The sequence below is a fragment of the Amphibalanus amphitrite genome, unplaced genomic scaffold (genome assembly GCF_019059575.1).
Source record: "Amphibalanus amphitrite isolate SeventyFive unplaced genomic scaffold, NRLGWU_Aamphi_draft 000077F_arrow, whole genome shotgun sequence".
In the NCBI taxonomy this organism is placed as follows: domain Eukaryota; kingdom Metazoa; phylum Arthropoda; class Thecostraca; order Balanomorpha; family Balanidae; genus Amphibalanus; species Amphibalanus amphitrite.
The window spans coordinates 740,870-761,893 of NW_024881573.1; the positions used below are offsets into that span (position 1 = coordinate 740,870).

At 47.5% G+C, this 21,024-nt stretch overlaps 1 protein-coding gene across 1 annotated transcript in view; it reads right to left on the reverse strand.

Moving 5' to 3' along the window:
• The window catches only part of LOC122379422 (intraflagellar transport protein 74 homolog), a 439,917-nt gene that overhangs the window by 36,641 nt on the left and 382,252 nt on the right, over positions 1-21,024 (reverse strand). Inside the window, exon 14 of the mRNA XM_043361638.1 lies at positions 14,089-14,195. Within this exon, the coding sequence (XP_043217573.1) occupies positions 14,089-14,195 (107 nt within the window). The remainder of the gene's footprint in view (positions 1-14,088; positions 14,196-21,024) is intronic.

The window sequence follows — 21,024 nt, forward strand, 5'->3', positions numbered from 1 at the left end:
CGGCCGCTCATACTCAGAAATTTCCGTTAATCTCAGGAAAGACTCCGCTCGCTTCGCTCGCTCCGTAATGACAGGGTTAGACGTCCCATGTTATAAAAAAAGAATAAAAATAGAGCACGTGAATGAAACCAGCGCGTATGTTCTTATTAAAAATATTTTTGTCTCACTTATGTGCCAAATATTCAAATACTGAGCCAAAATGGTGATCATGGATGCCATTCGTTTCAACACCAAATCATGTTTCGAGCAGGAGTGGCACGGTGCATGGATTACTGCTGATTACCCTCCTTTCAGTAGATCAGACAGTAAACCGACCGGATAAGGAAAACAAACCAAAGCAGACTGGTTCCTGTGCCAGAAGAACACAGAATAACTTATGAAAAACAACATTGCTAGCAGATGACAAAAAAAAAAACTGGTTGAAAAGCTACCTTTTCCCAGGAATGTCAGCCAGGAAAGCATTTGAGCCACAAGATGGTTAGAAAACTGGAAACTTCTTCCGATGCCGCTGGCACAGAGCCATCGTGGTTGCCTGAGGGAATGTGTCATCCTGAGACCCGAACCATCAATGAGACTATAGTTCGTTTTTTCTAAGTTCGACCCTCACTGTAAACATCTTTTTGAACAAAGCACGAGAATTGCTAGCTGAATTACTTAGAAAACTGGTTAGCGCACATTGTACTGGAGACATGAATAATACTTTCCAAATAAGATTTTTAACACCGATGATATACCGTTCTGTTAAACGCCGTTCGATCTATTGATCAGTTCATTTATAATTTCTGACAAGACGTCTATCCCTGTGGGGTTGTATATAAAGGCAAATACGAGCTAGCAGTCTGGAAAATAAGAGCCAGGGAGAAATAATTTTGAGTAAAATTAATCGTCTGTGAAATCAATGTGCGCCAGCCAGTTTTCTCAGTAATTCAGCCAGCGATTCTCGTGCTGTGTTCAAAGAGACGATTACAGTGAGGGTCGAACTTAAGAAAAACGAACTAGCTCATAGCTCATAGCTCATAGCTCATAGCTCATAGCTATAGCTCATAACTGCCAGTAGAAGTCATGGCTCTAGGCGGCGGTGCCGCGGGGTGAAAGGGACCCGTTCACTCACATTTTTAGTAAACATCGGAGCGAAAAAGTAATTTTTACATGGCATGCTTGAAACACGAACTGTTTGAAAAGTAATTTACCGAACACCATGAAAATCACACCATTTACTGAAAATGTGTGCCGCATTGACTATTCGAAGTTTCAATGTTGTATCTTTATCACTTTCTGAGAAATATTGATTTAAAGTTGGAAACGTTTTTCTGGGCCACCCGGTACATACCAAATTTCAGAACGATACCTCGTTTTTTGGCCAAGTTATAGCGAAAAAAACTGTTCAAAAAAGATGACGTCAAATTTTCAAACTCAATTTTTGGCAATTCTAGACCTCGCAAAGCAACACAAAAACCACCAATGGACTCCCCGTGACAAGCTGCATCGAATCAATACCCATTTTATGCAAAAATATCAACTTTGAAATGTGACCTAATTTGACCTGCCCTTGACCTAACCTTCACCAAAACGTGACCTAGGCTGGCCCCAAAGAGCCGACCCACATAATCGCATTTGTCATGTAAAATGGACCATAAAACATGTATCACACGACACTTTCATATTGTGACCCCCGGTTACCTGACCTCGCTGTGACCTGACCTGGTATCAGTGACCTCAGATAGCAAAGTATGTGTTTGACGAACAATGAACATCGATGGTTTTCAATAAATTACCAATTTACTCGATTTCACAACACATTTCTTGAAATGCCTGTGAACGGTGAAAATCCGACCTTTGACCTGACATGTGACGTCATCGGTTTGACCTAGGTCAATGAAATTTGGTCACAAGGTAGTTCCCCGGTGGGGCTATCGAACGCCGTTTGAATTTTTAAAATCCACGGGTAAATTTCCGAGATCTTAGGGGGGGGGGGCGAAACGCCCTCTCCCCCTACGGGTGGTAGGGTCCGCCGGTAGCCCTACGGGGCGCGGGTTAACCCTGTCTTGACCGGACTCGAATTGAATGACTTGAATTGAAAGAAAGTTTGATGGTTCAGGCATGCCTATTGACGAGCTATGTGTCAAAACAAGGGTCTCGAAACAGTCACCAGGTTGTCAATGCTTCCGGTACCTACCACTTGACTAGTTACCGCTTATTTTATTATTGACTAGTTGCTTTGCGAGGTCTAGAATTGCCAAAAATTGAGTTTGAAAATTTGACGTCATCTTTTTTGAACAGTTTTTTCGCTATAACTTGGCCAAAAAACGAGGTATCGTTCTGAAAGTTGGTATGTACCGGGTGGCCCAGAAAAACGTTCCCAACTTTAAATCAATATTTCTCAGAAAGTTACCCATGAATAAGCAATAAAGGCGAAACGTCGGGCTATATATCATTTTTTTCAATTTTAACTTTATTCTTAATTTAAAGCAAATGAATATTTAATTTAAAGGCCTTCCTAAACGCTTATCAACAATTGTCAATCTATATATACTCAACATGTCAAGAAGTGTTATGGAAGAGCCAATTAAGTACAAGCAATTTACGTTAGCCAAAAATGAAACCGAACGATCGAACGAATAGTTTCTTCAAAGATGCATAGAGGAAAAAGTTCTTCCTTCCTCAACGCCAGTACAGCCGAAATAGAAGAAACAGCATTTCACTCCAGCAGCTAAAGCATATCTAGAAGATGCAATCAAGACTTTGCAAAGTAGGAACGTAATCTTGTCGAACCGCATTGGAAACCATGTGCAACTTCCAGAACATCTGAGAGATCGACTGAAGGCAGTATCAGCTGAAGTTGAAATGAACTTAAAAAGGAAGCTAGACAGATTATGGGATCCAAGTGATTGGAACACAGCTGGAAACATGTCTCTACAAATGTACCAAATGATGGAGCCATTAGGGCCCTTCAAGAAGTATTATGACTAGTGGACGATGTCCAACTCCCAGTTCCAAAAAGGATGATTACGTTAGGCTGGTCGAACTTTGCATAAACGGACGTGTACGTAGAAACGCATTCGATCGATCGAACTGATACGATATCGTTTAGTCGGAAAGACATGTTTATAGAAAAGCGTGCTGTCAATGATGATATTTGAATTTTTAATGTGTATGTTGACCAAATTGTGCTGTATCTCAGTTACCCATGAATAAGCAATAAAGGCGAAACGTCGGGCTATATATCATTTTTTCAATTTTAACTTTATTCTTAATTTAAAGCAAATGAATATTTAATTTAAAGGCCTTCCTAAACGCTTATCAACAATAGTTACCGCTTAGTTAGCTTACAGGCTGAGAACTATCCAGATCGTTATGATCCGGTATTGTAATTGTGGCCGCCGGTACGGCGTTTTTAATTTGGTTGCGTCGAGCCGATCTTGTGACGTCATTTTCGTTCACTCTCACTTCCGTTTCACAATTGTTTACGTTCCCTCGCGTTTTCCTTATTTCCGGCAGAATGATCAGCCCACGAGGGAGAAACGTATGTTATTTATTTTTTCTAATGTGTTTCATGTTTTTGCCATATATATTGATGCGTGTACCCTGTGAGCTCGTCGGTTCCGTAATTCAAATAGGGCAAATATGTTATATGACTATTATGACTAGAAATCGATTAGCTGTGGGTCGGAGAGTGCGCCAGTTTGTGTGACAGCGGCCACATTTTGCCCCACAGGTCAAAACGTACCAGTGCCAAAGTGCCAAAGTACCAAAGTACCAAAACCACCACGGACAGCTATGGCTGATGCTCATCGTTGATTTGGTGTCTTTTGTTTTGTTTGCCAATTTGTTATCTTTTATATACATGTAGTTTATTTTATCCTTTGTTTTTCACCACTGGCGTATGAAGGCCGGTTCAGTTTTGACGTATCCCAAGTGGGATGTAGAGTAAATGAATTGTATTGATTTTGTTGCTATCAGTAGTGTTTGGCAAATTCGATTAACCCGCGCCCTGGTGTGGGTCTGAGCCACCTTCGCCCTGGTGGGGGGGGGGGGGCCAAAATGACCCCCCCCGTCTAACTCGAAAACGAAGAGGGCTAGGAAGACGCGGAAAAAAGCAAACGAAAGCCCATAACAAGTACGTTCGAAAGTATTTCGGTCATTTTTTCGCTAAGGTCAATATTGAGGTCGCTAGAGGTCATCATAGGTCAAATTTCAGTGTTTTCGGTGTTGCCGGACATATTCCGCTGTAGCTCGGAAACTAGAAGAGCTAGAGAGCCGCGGAAAAAAGCAATCGATAGCTCTTTTCAAGCTCTTTCGCCAAGGTTCGTCAGATTTGACCTCAGCTCAACGGTTTGGCCTACAGAGGTCATGCAAGGTCAACTTGGCAAATTTTGTTGAAAATGTTTTTAACTATAGCATGCATTCACGAGAAAATAGAGAAACGATTCATGCACCATCGTGCTTGGCTCGTCGAGACGCGTCGAATGATATATAGCTTGACCTCGAAAGGTCATTTTGAAAATTTGACCTCAGGTCAAGGTCATGACCTTACCGAAATAGGTCATGCTGCATATCATTCGATCCGCATTGACGAGACAAACACGATAAACGTCGAACGGAGTCTCTATCTCTATTCAATAACAAGTAAGTGCAGAAAAACCGCTGGTGACCTCTGGTGACCAGGGAGATGACCTAGCGTGACCTCAGCGAGGTCACAAGCAAATGGTTTCACATGGGCTGTGATTTGCTGACCCAAGACACTTCAATAACGAAATATAGGATCAATCACGCCCGATTTAGCTGAAAAACAACTACTTTTCGATTCTCCCATTGACTTATAATGGGGAGCAGCGATGACCTGACCTGACCTTAGGTCACATTTATAAAAAATCCGAGATAGCCATTTTGTAGAGCTGGGTGACATCTTCAAGTACTGTAAATTTTACATCGATCGGATAAAAGCTGTGCCTTTGAGAGAGCTTTGAACTTTTTTAGAGGTGGTGTCAGTTTTGGTGACCTTGTGACCTGACCTGACCTGACCCGAACCCCCCAAAACAGGACATGATGTAAAAATGTTGAATAAACAGCTATACAAAGTTTCAGGGCGCTAACTCAAGTGGTTTCTGAGTTATCGCTGAAAAACCACAGGGGGGGGCCAAAATGGCCCCCCCCCCACCAGGGCGAAGGTTAACCATGCACTTACCCACTGACTCGTATTTGCCCACTGATGGTGCTGCCATTGACTAACTCGAGTACTGACCAATGATTGACCAGCCGATTCCTGTTGTTGACCCACTCCGTACTTGCCTGTACATAGTTAGCACATGGGTCATCCCTTTTTTCCTCAATCCTTTGTCTTGGCTGTGATACCTACCTACCTGATGATGAATGGTCAGAACAGTCAAGACGAGTTGTCTGACGGAGCCAGGGCTCGGAGGACTACAGAGAAGGGTGCACAGTACCAGCTCAGCGTGAAGCAGAAGCTGTACAAGCGTGCACTGAGTTCTGTCCGTGCATCAGGTCAGGAGTTGTGCACAGCAGTATCACAGAATGAAAGGCACGAGCAAGTCAGAAGTGAGTACGAGAAATGGAAAGGGCTCTGCCAAGATCTGGTGGCGGCTGATGAAGGGTTGCGGCTGCTACTACCTCCAGAAGATGTTGTCTACCATGCGGACAGACACTCCAGGCAACTTGAAGAAAATGATGCAGTCTCAGCAAAAGTGATCAAGTTCCTGAGTATTGTTCAACAAGTAGAAGCAGCTGATGATGTGGAACCACAAGACAGTGCGTCCAACCTGTTGCGACCACCAGAGCAGCTCTGTCGACCAGGGTAAGTCATCAGTCAGATGACTCGACTGCAAGCTCTGCAAGGCTGAAAGAAATGACAAGACAGGCCGAGTTAGCAACAAGAGCTTCCCTAATGAAGAAGAAACTTGAACTGAACAAGAGAAAACTTGAAATGCAGTATGAAGAAGAAGACAAACTGATGACCGAACTCGCTGTGAGTGAGGCAAGAACAAGAGCGATTGACAAGTTTGAAAGAGAGCTCATCAACGGTGCTGAAGGATGTCAACCTGAACCGGATGCAGCTGCAGAAAGGCTACAAGTGATGCACCAAATGGAACTGAATGATGGTGTAAGAAGAGACCAAGAAGCAGAGCAAGCGGAAGAAGGTCAACAACTACAAGTGACTGTGGTACGACCCAGTCAAGAAACCGAGCAATCCCGAGTGGCTTCAAACCAGAACACAGGTGTGATTGAAGATCTCGTGAACCTCTTGAGGGAGGAAGTGAGGCAAAATCATCTTCCTTCATTGGAGCCAGATGTTTTCCATGGTGACGTTGGCAAGTTTAACCTCTGGCTCAAGGGGTTTGAGACTTACATAGAGCACAGAACCAGCTCACCGATTGAACGCCTTCACTTCCTTGGCAAGTATACCGCAGGAGAAGCCAAGCATGCAATCATGGGATATCTTCAACTTCGCAGTGAAATGCCTACCAGTGTCCTTTTTCATAAAGATTCTACAATCCGATTGTAGTTTGTACATTTGTAGTTTTCAAAGTACAATTTTACAAACTACTACTTTTCATAAAGCCTGGACATGCGGCGTCAATAGAATTGTACTTTCGATCCGGGAGCGTAGTTTTGCGGGGCTTCGTCTCCATGGCAGCGGAGTAAATAAACAAAATAAAACAAAGACTTCTGCAACAGTTTTCCATGTTGTGTTGCAAATTGCGTATGGTGTGCTGACAGTTTTTTGCAATTTTTAGAAAGAAATAACCATTGATAAATAACTTGAATTGCTTTTAGGGATCAGCCATCACTTTGCCCATGCATAGCTAGAACTTTTATGCTGAAAGTATTAACATTTTCAACATTGTAATCATTTGAAGATGTGCCTGTTTCGAGATTTGGTATCTGAGTAGGTAAGCCCAACAAGTCATTAGTTTCTTGAAAGACTGTTTCATGAATTGTTCAGACAATAATGCAAAAATGACTGAAAAAGTTTTAGGTATGACCAGTGGCGTACGCACATACAGGACATTCCGTGCATGCCCTGTCCCTTTGGCTCATCGTCCCCGGCGCCCTCAGTGACTGGTGCCCCTCTGTCCAGTGTTGGCGCTCCTCCAGTCGATAGCGGCGCGCTTCTAGTTGATGGCGAAGCCCCTCTGTCCAGTATTGGCGCTCCTCTGGTGATAGTGGCGCCCTCCTAGACGATATGGTGGGCCGGTGGCGCCCCTTGGTCCAGTATTGGCGCCCCTCCAATCGATAGCGTCGCGCTCCTAGATGATGGTGGGTGGCGCCCCTCTGTCCAGTGTTGGCGCCCCTGCAGTCGATGCCCTGGTCCTTCGCAAATTCCTGGGTACGCCACAGGGTATGACCTCAGTAAGCCTATCCGAGTTATAGAGACTAGAGTGGCAATTAAGGATGTTGTTGACCGTCATATTAGGTACCTACCTAGCGACGGGCTATATGACAGCTTGCTTTGAGCCTTGAAATACCCGTTTTGATAAGTAATGCAACCTAGTGAAACATGAAGCAACAAGAAAGCCAGCGAATAAAATGCCAAAATCAAAATGAAAGAGCATTGTGACGAAGCGAGAAGCAAATAGATGGAGCCGGAGGCTGGAGCTACCCAGGAGACGGGATGAAAACTGATGAAAATACAAGCCTTTCCTAAAGGAAATGAATTACATCTTGAGAGAATTACATCTTGAAGAGAAGGTGCATGGTCATTCCATGTGTTGGTTGAAGAGACTGAGCCGGAAACGAATAGGACATGATCGTAAGTTGCTCTTTTTCCAGAAAATTTCATCCGCAAAAAAGACTGCTATGTTAATGTAAGATTATGAGCAATGTTAAAAAAAGATGCTACATGAGTCGATCGATGGTAGGTATAGTACCTAGGCTAATGTATTCATATATTGATATCAATAATAACAAGGCATATATATCCTTCACTTTTAGATATTACTCGTGAACTTAATATGACTGCCTAGTGCCTACTGATAAATGGTCCGTATGAATAAGGAAAATAAATTGTTGATAAAATGCCGTCTCTTTATCGAATTATAAACTCTGAATAGGCCCAAACGATGATACGAGTTTCAGCGCCTTAGTTCCATCTGTTCAAAAACGCCATTGGCGTGGGTCAGCCGGATCGAGGGGGGTCGGGTCGAGCCGTTCAATGCCGACATTTTTCGGAAATGTGACACACATGAAGTTATATATAAACAGGAAAGTGATGAAAATAACCAGTCAAGTGCCTTTTGGGCGAAGAACGAGCGAGCGAGCGAGCGAGTGAGCCCTGCATGTGCAGGGCGCCAGGGTACCTCCAACTGGCTCGTGCAATGTGCACGGCACCCTACCAACCGTTTATTAGCTGTGCACCAAAGTCGGATGCAAGCGGCCCAGCCGTTCCCAAGATCTGGATGTGGCGCCCTGCCGTGCGCACGTGCAAACTGGGCCGAAACCAAGGCCATGTATACATATAGGGCCCAAACTGACTTTACACAGTACTCTATCTAACCGGTCCCCAACCGTGTACCAAATTTGAGCGCAATCGGCCCAGCGGTTCTCTATACATCTGGAGGCACTCCCTGCAAGTACCTCCTTGAAAATGAACACCCCTGACTTTTCACGTGGCACGCAGTAGCGGCGGAACACCTTCAATTAAGGGGGGGGGGGCACTGCCGACTTTTGGTCCCATTCTTTCCATGCAACGCCCGTAGGGCTATTGTTAAAATGACAAAATCAAGAGGGCACGGTGCCCCGGTGCCCCCCCCCCCCATTCCACCGCCTATGGTGGCACGGAGGGTCTTTGAAATGCATCAGGAGTGTTCAATTACGGGGTGGAAGGAATAGGACTACCCAACAAAAAAGACCGCAGGCCAATCGGTCCAGCCGTTGCTGAGATATTAGCCTCTCAAAAGTGTTACAGGCCGGGCCGGACCGGGCCGCTCAATACTGAGATTTTTCCGTTTTATTGAAAAGGCCTCACTTCGCTCGCTGCGCCCTCTCGCTCGTAATAATACATATCGTGTATCTGAGCATTATGGTTATTATTGAATTAAATTATTAGCAACGCTAAGCTGATTCCTATACTTCATCTTCGAAAATCTACACACGGTTAGGGCGTTGTAGATTTCGATTGTATTTTCCGTCAAGTAAATCCCAAAATCAGAGGAACCGTTCTTTTTATGAAACAGATTGCTAGTTTTTTGGCTGATAATTGCCGAATGTGAGTTGTAGGTTTGTGGAATTGTAGTTTGTACTTTCGGATTGTACTTTTTCCTTTATGAAACAGATTTGTACAATCGAAAGTACAAATCTACAAAGTACAACTACAATTCTACAATTCCAGGCTTTATGAAAAAGGACACAGCAGGCAAAGACCATGCTCATGGACAGGTATGGAAATGAGTTTGTGAAGGCATCAACACTCAAGAACAGAATCCGTAGCTGGCCTGCCATAAGAAGCGGAGATGGAAAGGGGCTAAGGGAGTTTGCTGACTTCCTGGAGCAGTGCCAAGCTGCGTCAAGTGCATCTGGCCACCTCCGAGTGTTGGATGACCAGCACGAGAACAGCATCATGCTGAAGAAGCTACCAAAGCCTCAGTTGGCTCAGCGCAGCGCCACGGGCTGCAGCGCTCCCGGCTCTCCTCTCACCACCCCGTGCGCGAGTTACCTGTCGCCTGAGTGTGTGCGAGTGCTTGAGCGACTGAACGGAGCGAGCGAATGTGCGAATCAGTGACTGTGAGTTAGTGAGTGAGTTGAGTCTTCAGTGAGCGCTGCGTGCAAGTGAGAGAGTGCTGCCTGATGTGTGAACTGAGTGAGCGAATTGATGACCTGATCGGGACGTGCGTCGATTGATTAGCCAACGGACTTGTCACTGGTCAGTGCAGCGGTGCTGCCTGTTCCTAACCTGCTGTGATCATGATCGCCGCGATGCTCGTCCGAGTTATCGTCACGCTTCATCTGCTGCAAGCCATCACCCGCGCCGCCCAGCCCGCCGAGCGCCCGTGGCGACGTGCTCCGGGCCGCGCCGCGGCCGGACTGCCCGCCGCTGACCTGACCCATAGCCCCGGGCGTCAGCTGCGCGCGCAGCCGCCCGTGAGAGAGCAGGTAGGCGCGACCCCCGATACCGAGCGAGCCAGCCGCGGTCGCAGAGGCGCGCCCAGGCGGCGCGGGCAGAGGGGCGGAGTCAACTGGCAGCGTCACGGCGACACTGGATCTGACCTACTCATTGGACATCTCAACATCCAGTCCTATAAGCCGAAGCTACCAGACATCCGACACGACATCCAGCAAGTGTACGGATTCCACGTGCTCTCACTTTGTGAGACCTGGCTTACTCCAAACGTCCCCGACCGCCTCCTCTCCGTGAGCGGCTACACGCTGTACCGGCGAGACAGACCAGCCGAGCTCAAGCTGCCGCGTGGGAAGGGAGGTGTCCGTGTGGCGGTGCTCGTGCGTGAGGAATTTAGCTCCGAACTGATACCGACTCCTGTCACTGGCGTTGCCAACTCCAATTTAGAAATATTGTGGGTTCGAGTCCACACTGGCAGGAATCAATCACTGCTTGTCGCGTCCGCATACCGAGTGCCGGCGAACACTGTGCAACAGCTGTCTGCTGATCTGGACGATTTAGAGTGCCAGATTCAGTTTATGCTCGCTCGCTTTCCGAGAGCAACTGTTGTCATCACAGGCGATTTCAACAACTGTTTGTTGAGAAGCAGACAAGCTAGCTCGCCGCATGCTCTAAGCACGTTGTTTTCTAATTATGGTTTTCATATCGCCAACGTCAGTGTGCCTACTTATCGTCCCGCCGCCAGCTTGTTGGACGTTATTGCTACCAACCGCCGCGACCTGGTCCGTAGAGCGGGCGTTACCCGCTGTCACTACGGAGGGCCGCATGATTTCACACGTGTATTACTTACGCGAGAGGCTCACCCGTTGAACGCGGCCGGCTCTATGGTATACCGACGTTCCTTGTCACGTGTGGACTTCCCGGCATTTAATCAGCAGCTCTACGCCGCCGACTGGCTACCGGTCTTCGCAGCACCGACAACGGACACCAAGTGGGACCGGTTTCAGCGGATCCTGATATCTCAGCTAGACACCGTAGCACCACTGAGGCGGGTACGGGAGAGGCGGCCTGCCGCTGTGCCTGTCACGCCGGAGACCCGGCAGCTGCTGCGAGACCGCCGCGCCGCCCTCGGCTCCGCTGACCGGGCCGAGTACAAGCGGCTGAACCGGCTGTGCCGCGCGGCGGTACGTGCCGACTGCCGGGCGCGGTACGAGGGGGAGCTGGCGCGGAGCGGCCGAGCTGCGCTGTGGCGAGTGCTGCGGCCAGTGATTGGTCGGAAGCAGCAGCAGCAGTGCACTGTGCCGAACATCACCCCAGACGCGCTCAATGACTATTACGTAACTGTCGGTCCAAGCACTTCTGCCAGCGTACCTGCGCCCGCGACGCCTGTAACTACAGTGCTACCCAGAGTGCTAACATGCAGTTTCCGTGTCGGGCCAGTTAGCATGGATGAACTGTACTCTGCACTGATGAGCATGAAGCCGTCCAGCTCGACCGGACTCGACGGTATAAGTGTGCACATGTTGCAGAGGTGTTTCACCGGACTGAGTCACACGTTGCTTGATGTAGTTAACTCCAGTCTTTCATCCGGCTGTGTCCCTAGTGGTTGGAAACACGCACTTGTTACTCCTATCCCAAAGGGTAAAATCTCTGCCGACCCTTCTGATACGAGGCCTATTTCGCTGCTGCCGGCCATTATGAAGATAGTAGAACGCGTAGTCCAGTGTCAGTTGTCCGGTTATTTAGAGCAGCATGCACTTCTCGCGGACGCCCAGCACGGTTATCGCAAGTGTCGGTCGACCGAGACAGCACTCCACGTCGTTACCGATCGAGTACTCTGTGCCATGGATAGAGGCGAAATATCTGTGCTAGTTTTGCTCGATCTATCGAAATGTTTCGATGTTGTGCCGCATGCCACACTGTTAGAGAAGCTCACCCTGTACGGCATTGATACGGACTGGTTCCGAAGCTATTTGTACGGCCATACCCAGCAAGTCCGCGTGAGCTCTATTGGGGGACGGCATCAGCTATCTAGGACTAGGGAGAATACCATCGGTGTGTTCCAGGGCGGTGCACTTAGCTGTATCATGTACATGCTGTTTGCGAATGATTTGAGCCTTGGACTGCCGAGTGACGTCACTACTGTACAATATGCCGACGATACGCAGCTATTAGTATCCGGCAGCAAGCGTGACATCCAGAGAATCATCAGCAGCATGGAACACGCACTCAGCTATGTGTACAACTGGTTCTGTCACAACGGGATGAAGTTGAACACCAAGAAGACACAGATGGTTGTGCTGGGAACACCCGCGATGCTCCGTACGCTACCGCCTGTTGTTGTCCGCTTCTGTGGCAATGTTATAGCCGACTCGAGAGAGGTTAAAAACCTCGGTGTGTTCATTGATCGCCACCTCAGCTTTGAGACACATGTGACATACATCACAAGAAAGTGTACAGGCATATTGATAGGGTTATCTCATGCGCGCCATGTCATGCCAAAACAGACGCTGAAGGTGATTGTTGAGGCACTCGTCCTGTCCGTGGTTCGATACTGCCTATCCGTCTACGGCTCATGCGGAGTCACCCAGCGCGACCGTGTACAGAAGATTGTCAACTTCTGTGCCCGTGTAGTGACAGGGAAGCGCCGTTTCGACCATATTAGCGGTGAGATACAGCGGCTCCGTTGGCTCAAGGTAGAGCAGCTGATCGACTACCACACCGTGTGTGCGCTGGCGAGTGTCATCGTGACCCAGCAGCCTGAGTACCTATGTGGAACTATTGGACCGAGATCGAGCCAAAGGCACACCTACAGAACGAGACAAGCCGATCTATTCAGCCGCCCCAATATACGCACTGAATCCGGTAGGCGGAGAATGTGTTACCGTGGCGTGACACTGCTCAACGGTATAGGGGCAGATCCCTGTGAGCCCGGGTTCCGTAGAGCTGTCAGAGCGGTCGTCGGATCTGTCGATCCTCAGTGATGATCGGAGTGAGTTGATGTATGAGTGGTATGCGTGTGGAACGTGAATGTGGCCTAAATTCGTCCTTTTTGTACTTGTAACTGACGTGAAAGAGTGAAAAGCCATGGTGAGTGGACTTCTTTTGAATAAATCTGAATCTGAATCTGAATCTGAATCTTGTTGACCGCTGGAGAAGGCATGTAGACCAGAGGCTCTACGAGCCAGCTGAAGGTGAGACGGCAGGGTTTCCTCGGTTCTGGGAGTTTGTGAGATTCCTGCCCAAGGAAGCCAGAGTTGCCTGTGGACCTATCCAAGATCATGTCACACGAGATGAGAAGGAGGGTGGACGTGGAGACAGGAGGGTGTCCAGAGCTCTCCAAACTGGTGCAACTGCAGCTTCAAGAGATGGCGCCCCTCGCTCTGCTACTCATTATGTGTATACAAATATTTGTATGTTTACAGACAAAATAAATAGTCATGGTCAATTTGACTGCCACCCAATCTGTTTCCCAGTGCGGTTTTTTACAAGCTTCTCCGTACGAGGAAAAAGCAGACAAGGCAGTGGGGCCATTCCCAAGTCGAGGAACGGCCGCGGTTCGCGCGGGAGAAAAAGTCTGGGAACGCTAGGGGAAAGTTACGGTTTCCCGATCGGGGAAGGTCTCCAGTAAGCATAAACCCGTATAGCCGGGTGGGGGAATGTGCGGCGCTCGCACAGGATCTTCTTGGGGGAAAATGTTCGATAACCCCGTACGGGGAACCGACCTTAACAACGGGTTTTAAGCATAGTCGGCGCGGGGGTAGCTTGGGGAACGTTTGGGGAACGCTTGGGCAGTTATGCCGTTTCCCCGTACGAGCCCCGCACGAAGTTCCCCGTACAAAGTGTCTCAAATCCCAAGCAAACGCTCCGTTTTCCCCAGGAGAACGGTTGGGGTTTTCCCGAGCCTGCCCCAAGCTCGCCATAGGCCTTCCACGTACGGGGAAGGCTCCGATTTGCTGGCTGGGTTAACGACCAACCTCAGTGGGGGGAGGGGGCCTCCCCCAGGTGCGACTTACTTGAGCGCAGGCAGGTCAGATAGAACGACCATTTCCTCCCTCATCTTGCTCATTTTCTCTCGCAGCGTCTTCATTTCCTCCCGCACCTTCTCATCCAAAGCCTCGATCTGCAGTTTAAACAGAAGCAAACAGCGCTGACAAATCAGAACCAACGGCACTGACACAAATTTAGGTAAATCATCTATATATATATATATATATATATATATATATATATATATATATATGTATATATATATATATATATATATATATATATATATATATATATATATATATATATATATATATATATATATATATATATATATATATATATATATATATATATATATATATATATATATATATATATATATATATATATATATATATATATATATATATATATATTAGGGTGGTACTTAGCAATAGGGTGAATTTTATGTTATCCGATTTTTAGGCGTGCGGGTAGTTTTCTGGTTCCATTCCCGTAAAAAATAATGTGTGCAAAATTATTTTGAAAAATATTGATATTTAGGGGTCGCGAATTGAGGTCAAAGTTGGCAGTTTTGGGGAATAAATCAACTTTTTGGAAACTACTTTAAACCTATTTGGAATGACATATGTGGTCATTAAGCGTCATATCCGACGTATTTTGACCTTTATTTGTATAACAGTTGCTTATCCCATCACTTCCGGTCGATCGTAGCCAGTCCAGGTCAGGCCAAGACAGGTCTGATCTGGGCTGTTTTACCCATGTCAGGCCTGTTTTTGGCCTGCGACCGGTGCCTTCTCACAGTGGAGGTCATATCCTCTTATAAGTGTGAGGAGTGAACGGTCTCTCCTGTTCCAAAGGGAGGACGAGCCCCACAGTTCTATCGGTTCTTGAGACATGCTCCTTTTCTGTCAAAGAGAATGTGAAGAAGTTGGAGTCAGCCTATCGCCGGCGGGGGAAAGCAGAGGCGAGAGTGGGCATTGAGCTGCACTGGTTTATTGTGCTTTCGGGATGTTCTTCCGTGGGCGCTTCTTCCGACTCTACATAGTGCCAGTGCCAGCAACAGACTTACCCGGCCGTTGCGGCGCGCACACGGAGGGAACGTCTTTGACGATGGCGACCATGAGAGAGAAACGTCGACTCACACTCCCAAGCGCATGCGGGCGAGCGGACGTCCCCAACAGTGAACTGGCCTCGACCGGGCCAAACTGCCCAACCGTAATGTGTGAAGAACACGTGAACCAGAACCTGTTATCAACTGCGGCACGGAACTTCTGATACGACTCCGGCTGAACCGCGAGAGAAGGAGCGTCGACCGATTCTAGGTCCTGGTGATTGGGGGGGGGGGGGGGGATTAGGGTGGCCAAGCTCCTCACCGTTCCCAAACTCCCCTCCATACAAGCACAGGAGGCCATGCTCACAGCGCTGGGGGGCTAGGAACTGGAGAAGCGGAACTGCGGCCTTTTGCTTCGACGCCACGACGGTGAACAGCATGCTGGTGAACGGTACTTTAGCCCTTATCGAGCAGAAGCTGGATCGGCCCGTCCTCCAGCTGGCCTGCCGGCACCACGTGTAAGAGCTGGTCCTAGAGAAGGCCTGCTCCACCTGCCGTAGAATCTCGAGCGGCCTCTACATCCGGCTGTTTAAGAGGTTCAAAGGCGGGTGGGAGTTCATGCTTCATTGACAGGATCACACCGGTGGCGTTCGCCGTCGACGACGTTCCGGAGTGGGACAAGCTGCTGGTCAGCTTCCATCGCTTCCATCGCTGGACTATGCCTAGCTCCGGGAAGACTACCGAAAACTTCTGGAGCTCTGCGTAACTGCTCTCGGTGGAGTTCCAAGCACGGCATCCGTTTCTCCGCCTCAGAGTACTCCACTGAGTTAGGTGGATGGCAAAGACCATCCGTACCGTGGATGCCTTCCTCTTCAGGGAGCGGCTCCGGCTGACGGCGGCCGAGGCCCAGGTCATCAGACGCTGTGCGCTCGCGCTGTTCGTTGCCTGCAAGTTCGCCGCCGCCGCCGCCGCCTGGTCTGGGACTCTACTGCCACTGCGCCCGCTCTGGACCTGACCTTCGTGAACTCGTTCTGCACCTACCCCGACAAGGAGCTGTCGAAGGCGACAGTCCCGGTCTTCGGCCGTCACCTGTAGTAATTGAGTGATCGGCTGGTGACTCTGGAGCTTTTAGACCCCGACCCTGGGCTCAATCAAGACATGGTGCGGGCAATAGACTTGTAGGAGAGGGGACCCGCCCCATAAGTCCTTAGTGGGCACTATGAACGCCGCTCTCGCGACCGAGACGTTGGCGAGCTTCCTCACACCATCGTTCAAAAAGCTCTCAAGGATACACGACCTGGACGCGGGGCTCATCATCAATGACCAAGGCCACTGGGAGGACAGCAGCTACCAAACCGCAGCTCGTGTAGTCCGGGGGCTGCGGGTGGTGAATGACTTCACCAGGCGCGGCATGGCGCTGATGTAGGACTGGCACTCATGGAAGACAAAGATTAGCGCCAGCTCTTCCTCCATGTCGTTGAAAAGATCACAGAAAACGCTAACCTGACACCCGAAGATCGACTGCAATTGCTAACCAGGCTACACACAAAGTGATCTGGGTGCCCGTTGCCCATGATACCCCTCCCTCCAATGAGGCGCCAATAATTTACTAAAGAGGAGGAACTGGAGTAGTGGAGTTCTGAGACCAGCGTTCTGGCGTGGCCGAAGCTGCATGGAATATCAATAAACAATATGAAAATGACTAAGAAATGCCTTATTATCATCCGATTATAGCGTAATAGGAAACTGAGAAGCGATTTTAATGATATTGAAATATGCTACCAAAATCTCAATTTTGACCTTGTTTCGCGACCTCTAAACATCAATATTTTCCCATAAAAATTTGCCTCCCTTATTTTTTACGGGAATGGAACCGGAAAACCACCCGCACGCATTAAAAATCAAAAATTGATTTTTAAGTGCCACCCTATATATATATATATATATATATATATATATATATATATATATATATATATATATATATATATATATATATATATATATATATATATATATATATATATATATATATATATATATATATATATATATATATATATATATATATATATATATATATATATATGTTACAGGGAGTTTGAGAAATCCGTGAGTTTGCAAACTCCCTAGTGAGTTGGCAAACTCACTAGGGAGTTTACAAATTCACTAGGGAGTTTGCAAACTCACTGACCGGTCAGGGAGTTTGAGAAATTTCAGAGCGATCGGGCCAAATAAAAACAAGTGTGCAGCATGTGGGTGGCATACGTGCCGTCCGTGATGTTAAAACAAAGGAGGCTAGCTCTAAGGCCTCGCACGCTGACAAAAAGCTTATAGATCATATGCACACCATAAATACCTTTTTTATTTGAAACTGTTCAGTGATTTACCCATGCATGTACCGCCGCTTTATTTAGTTATACATTTATTTAGTTCACGTCCCAATTAGACCCGTTCCACTCAAGTGTGGCTATTCCAGAGCCAGGCTGAATATATCAAAGTAGAAACAGCTGACTGTTGGTCACTTATGCTAAAGTATAGGCACCCGCATCAATTCACGCCCATTCCCACTCCGCCATAGACGTGTCATCGAGAGCCGGCGCTACTGGCAGCCAGCCCAGCTGCGAATGGCGCACGCTGCTTGTTTGTTTTCGTTTTGTTGGGTTAGGCCCTTTCGGTCTGACAAGACCATTTCAGAGTCGGACGAATGATAGGAATTATAGGGGGAGACATTGGTCTGGGCAGACACCCTATATGCAGAGTCGCCGGGGCTGAGCCCGTCCGAATTGACAGACCGACCAGCCCCCCAAGCACTCTTTGCACCCGGCTACGGGGTGCGCTCCCTCGGGAGCAGCGGTGCCGCTCCAAGGGAGCAGCCCGCATGAGATAAAGGTGCCTGTCCAGCCCGGGAGTGGGGGTTTCGGCGTGGACGAGAAGGATTTCAGTATCCTGATTCCTGAGGATGGAAACGACGGAACGGAGGAGCACGTTGCTCCGAACTTCCCCTTTACATAGCCGCGAGAAGCATTTTTTTTTTTTTTGGTAAAACAATGAAGGATCTGTAAGGTTTATATCAGCGTGCGACGGTTATATAGGCCGTACCACTAGTCGCTTTTGTTTTAACATCACGGACGGCACGTATGCCACCCTCATCTTACACATTTGATTTTATTTGACCCAATCGCTCTGGAATTTCTCAAACTCCCTGACCGGTCAGTGAGTTTGCAAACTCCCTAGTGAATTTGCAAACTCCCTAGTGAATTTGCAAACTTCCTAGGGAGTTTGCAAACTCCCTGACCCATCAGTGAGTTTGCAAACTCACTAGGGAGTTTGCAAACTCACTGACCGGTCAGGGAGTTTGAGAAATTTCAGAGCGATCGGGCCAAATAAAAACAAGTGTGCAGCATGTGGGTGGCATACGTGCCGTCCGTGATGTTAAAACAAAGGAGGCTAGCTCTAAGGCCTCGCACGCTGACAAAAAGCTTATAGATCATATGCACACCATAAATACCTTTTTTATTTGAAACTGTTCAGTGATTTACCCATGCATGTACCGCCGCTTTATTTAGTTATACATTTATTTAGTTCACGTCCCAATTAGACCCGTTCCACTCAAGTGTGGCTATTCCAGAGCCAGGCTAAATATATCAAAGTAGAAACAGCTGACTGTTGGTCACTTATGCTAAAGTATAGGCACCCGCATCAATTCACGCCCATTCCCACTCCGCCATAGACGTGTCATCGAGAGCCGGCGCTACTGGCAGCCAGCCCAGCTGCGAATGGCGCACGCCAGGGCTGTCTCATCCCTATCTCCGTAACGTGTCGTGTGCGACCAATGACGTCACGGCATTGCGGCGTTCTGATTGGGCGGCAGCTCCGAATCGCCCGACTGGTGGTCCCCGCTCGACAAGCGCACGTGCGCCGACTATAGGCATTTGTAGTGGCATTGACGGCAGAAAAAAGTGAGTTAATGCAGAGCTCTGAATATACTTGAATAGTGTCTAAGCCGTTAGTAATACGTAAAAACGTCAGATAGGTTTCTTGTTTGTCTTGATTTTAGCTTTAATATGATATGATTTTTACCTTAGTGTCGAGTCTGGCAGCTATGTGGGAGAGCCCTAAAGTTGGGTCATTTTCCATAGAATTGCATTACAGCCGTCCGACGCTTCGTACCTGTGACGTCACGGAAATCGCTGCTTTGGCCTAATGAGCATACCTTCTATATAGGGCCTTGGGCGCACGCTGCTTGTTTGTTTTCGTTTTGTTGGGTTAGGCCCTTTCGGTCTGACAAGACCATTTCAGAGTCGGACGAATGATAGGAATTATAGGGGGAGACATTGGTCTGGGCAGACACCCTATATGCAGAGTCGCCGGGGCTGAGCCCGTCCGAATTGACAGACCGACCAGCCCCCCAAGCACTCTTTGCACCCGGCTACGGGGTGCGCTCCCTCGGGAGCAGCGGTGCCGCTCCAAGGGAGCAGCCCGCATGAGATAAAGGTGCCTGTCCAGCCCGGGAGTGGGGGTTTCGGCGTGGACGAGAAGGATTTCAGTATCCTGATTCCTGAGGATGGAAACGACGGAACGGAGGAGCACGTTGCTCCGAACTTCCCCTTTACATAGCCGCGAGAAGCATTTTTTTTTTGGGGGGGGGGGGTAAAACAATGAAGGATCTGTAAGGTTTATATCAGCGTGCGACGGTTATATAGGCCGTACCACTAGTCGCTTTTGTTTTAACATCACGGACGGCACGTATGCCACCCTCATCTTACACATTTGATTTTATTTGACCCAATCGCTCTGGAATTTCTCAAACTCCCTGACCGGTCAGTGAGTTTGCAAACTCCCTAGTGAATTTGCAAACTCCCTAGTGAATTTGCAAACTCCCTAGTGAGTTTGCAAAGTCACTGATGGGTCAGGGAGTTTGCAAACTCACTAGGGAGTTTGCAAACTCACGGATTTCTCAAACTCCCTGTAACATATATATATATATATATATATATATATATATATATATATATATATATATATATATATATATATATATATATATATATATATATATATATATATATTTATTTATTTATATGTATATGTTACAGGGAGTTTGAGAAATCCGTGAGTTTGCAAACTCCCTGACCCATCAGTGAGTTTGCAAACTCACCAGAATTCTCACAAATTCCCTAGGGATTTTGTGAATTCTTACAAATTCACTAGGGAGTTTGCAAACTCACTGACCGGTCAGGGAGTTTGAGAAATTCCAGAGCGATTAGGCCAAATAAAATCAAGTGTGTAAGATGAGGGTGGCATATGTGCCGTCCGTGATGTTAAAACAAAGGCGACTATAGTTCTTTTTTTTTTAGTTCGACCCTCACTGTTAATATCTTTTTGGAAACAGCACGAGCATTGCTAGCTGAATTACTGAGAAACTGGTCAGCGCACTTTGCATTGGAGATATGAATTAATATTTTCAAAATAAGTTTCTTCACCGACGGTGTGCTCAGTGCGTGCTGTTACGTTAAGCGCCGTGTGATTTATTGATTAATTCACTAGTTCACTTATACTTCCTGACAAGTCCTCGATCCTTGTAGTGCTGCAAATACCGAGCTGCGAGTCTGGGAAAAAGGAGCCAGGTAGAAATAATTTTGATACGATTGATCCTCTGCGAAATCATTGTGCGCCAACGAGTTTTCTCAGTAATTCAGCTACCAATTCTCGTGCTGTGTCCAAAGAGATGTTTACAGTGAGGGTCGAACTTAGAAAAAACGAACTATAGTGGTGCGGCCTATATGTATGTATAACCGTCGCACGCTGACAAAAAGCTTACAGATCCTTAATTGTTTACCGAGAAAAAAAAATGCAACTCGCGGCTATGTAAAGGAAAGGGGAGGTTCGGAGCAACGTGCTC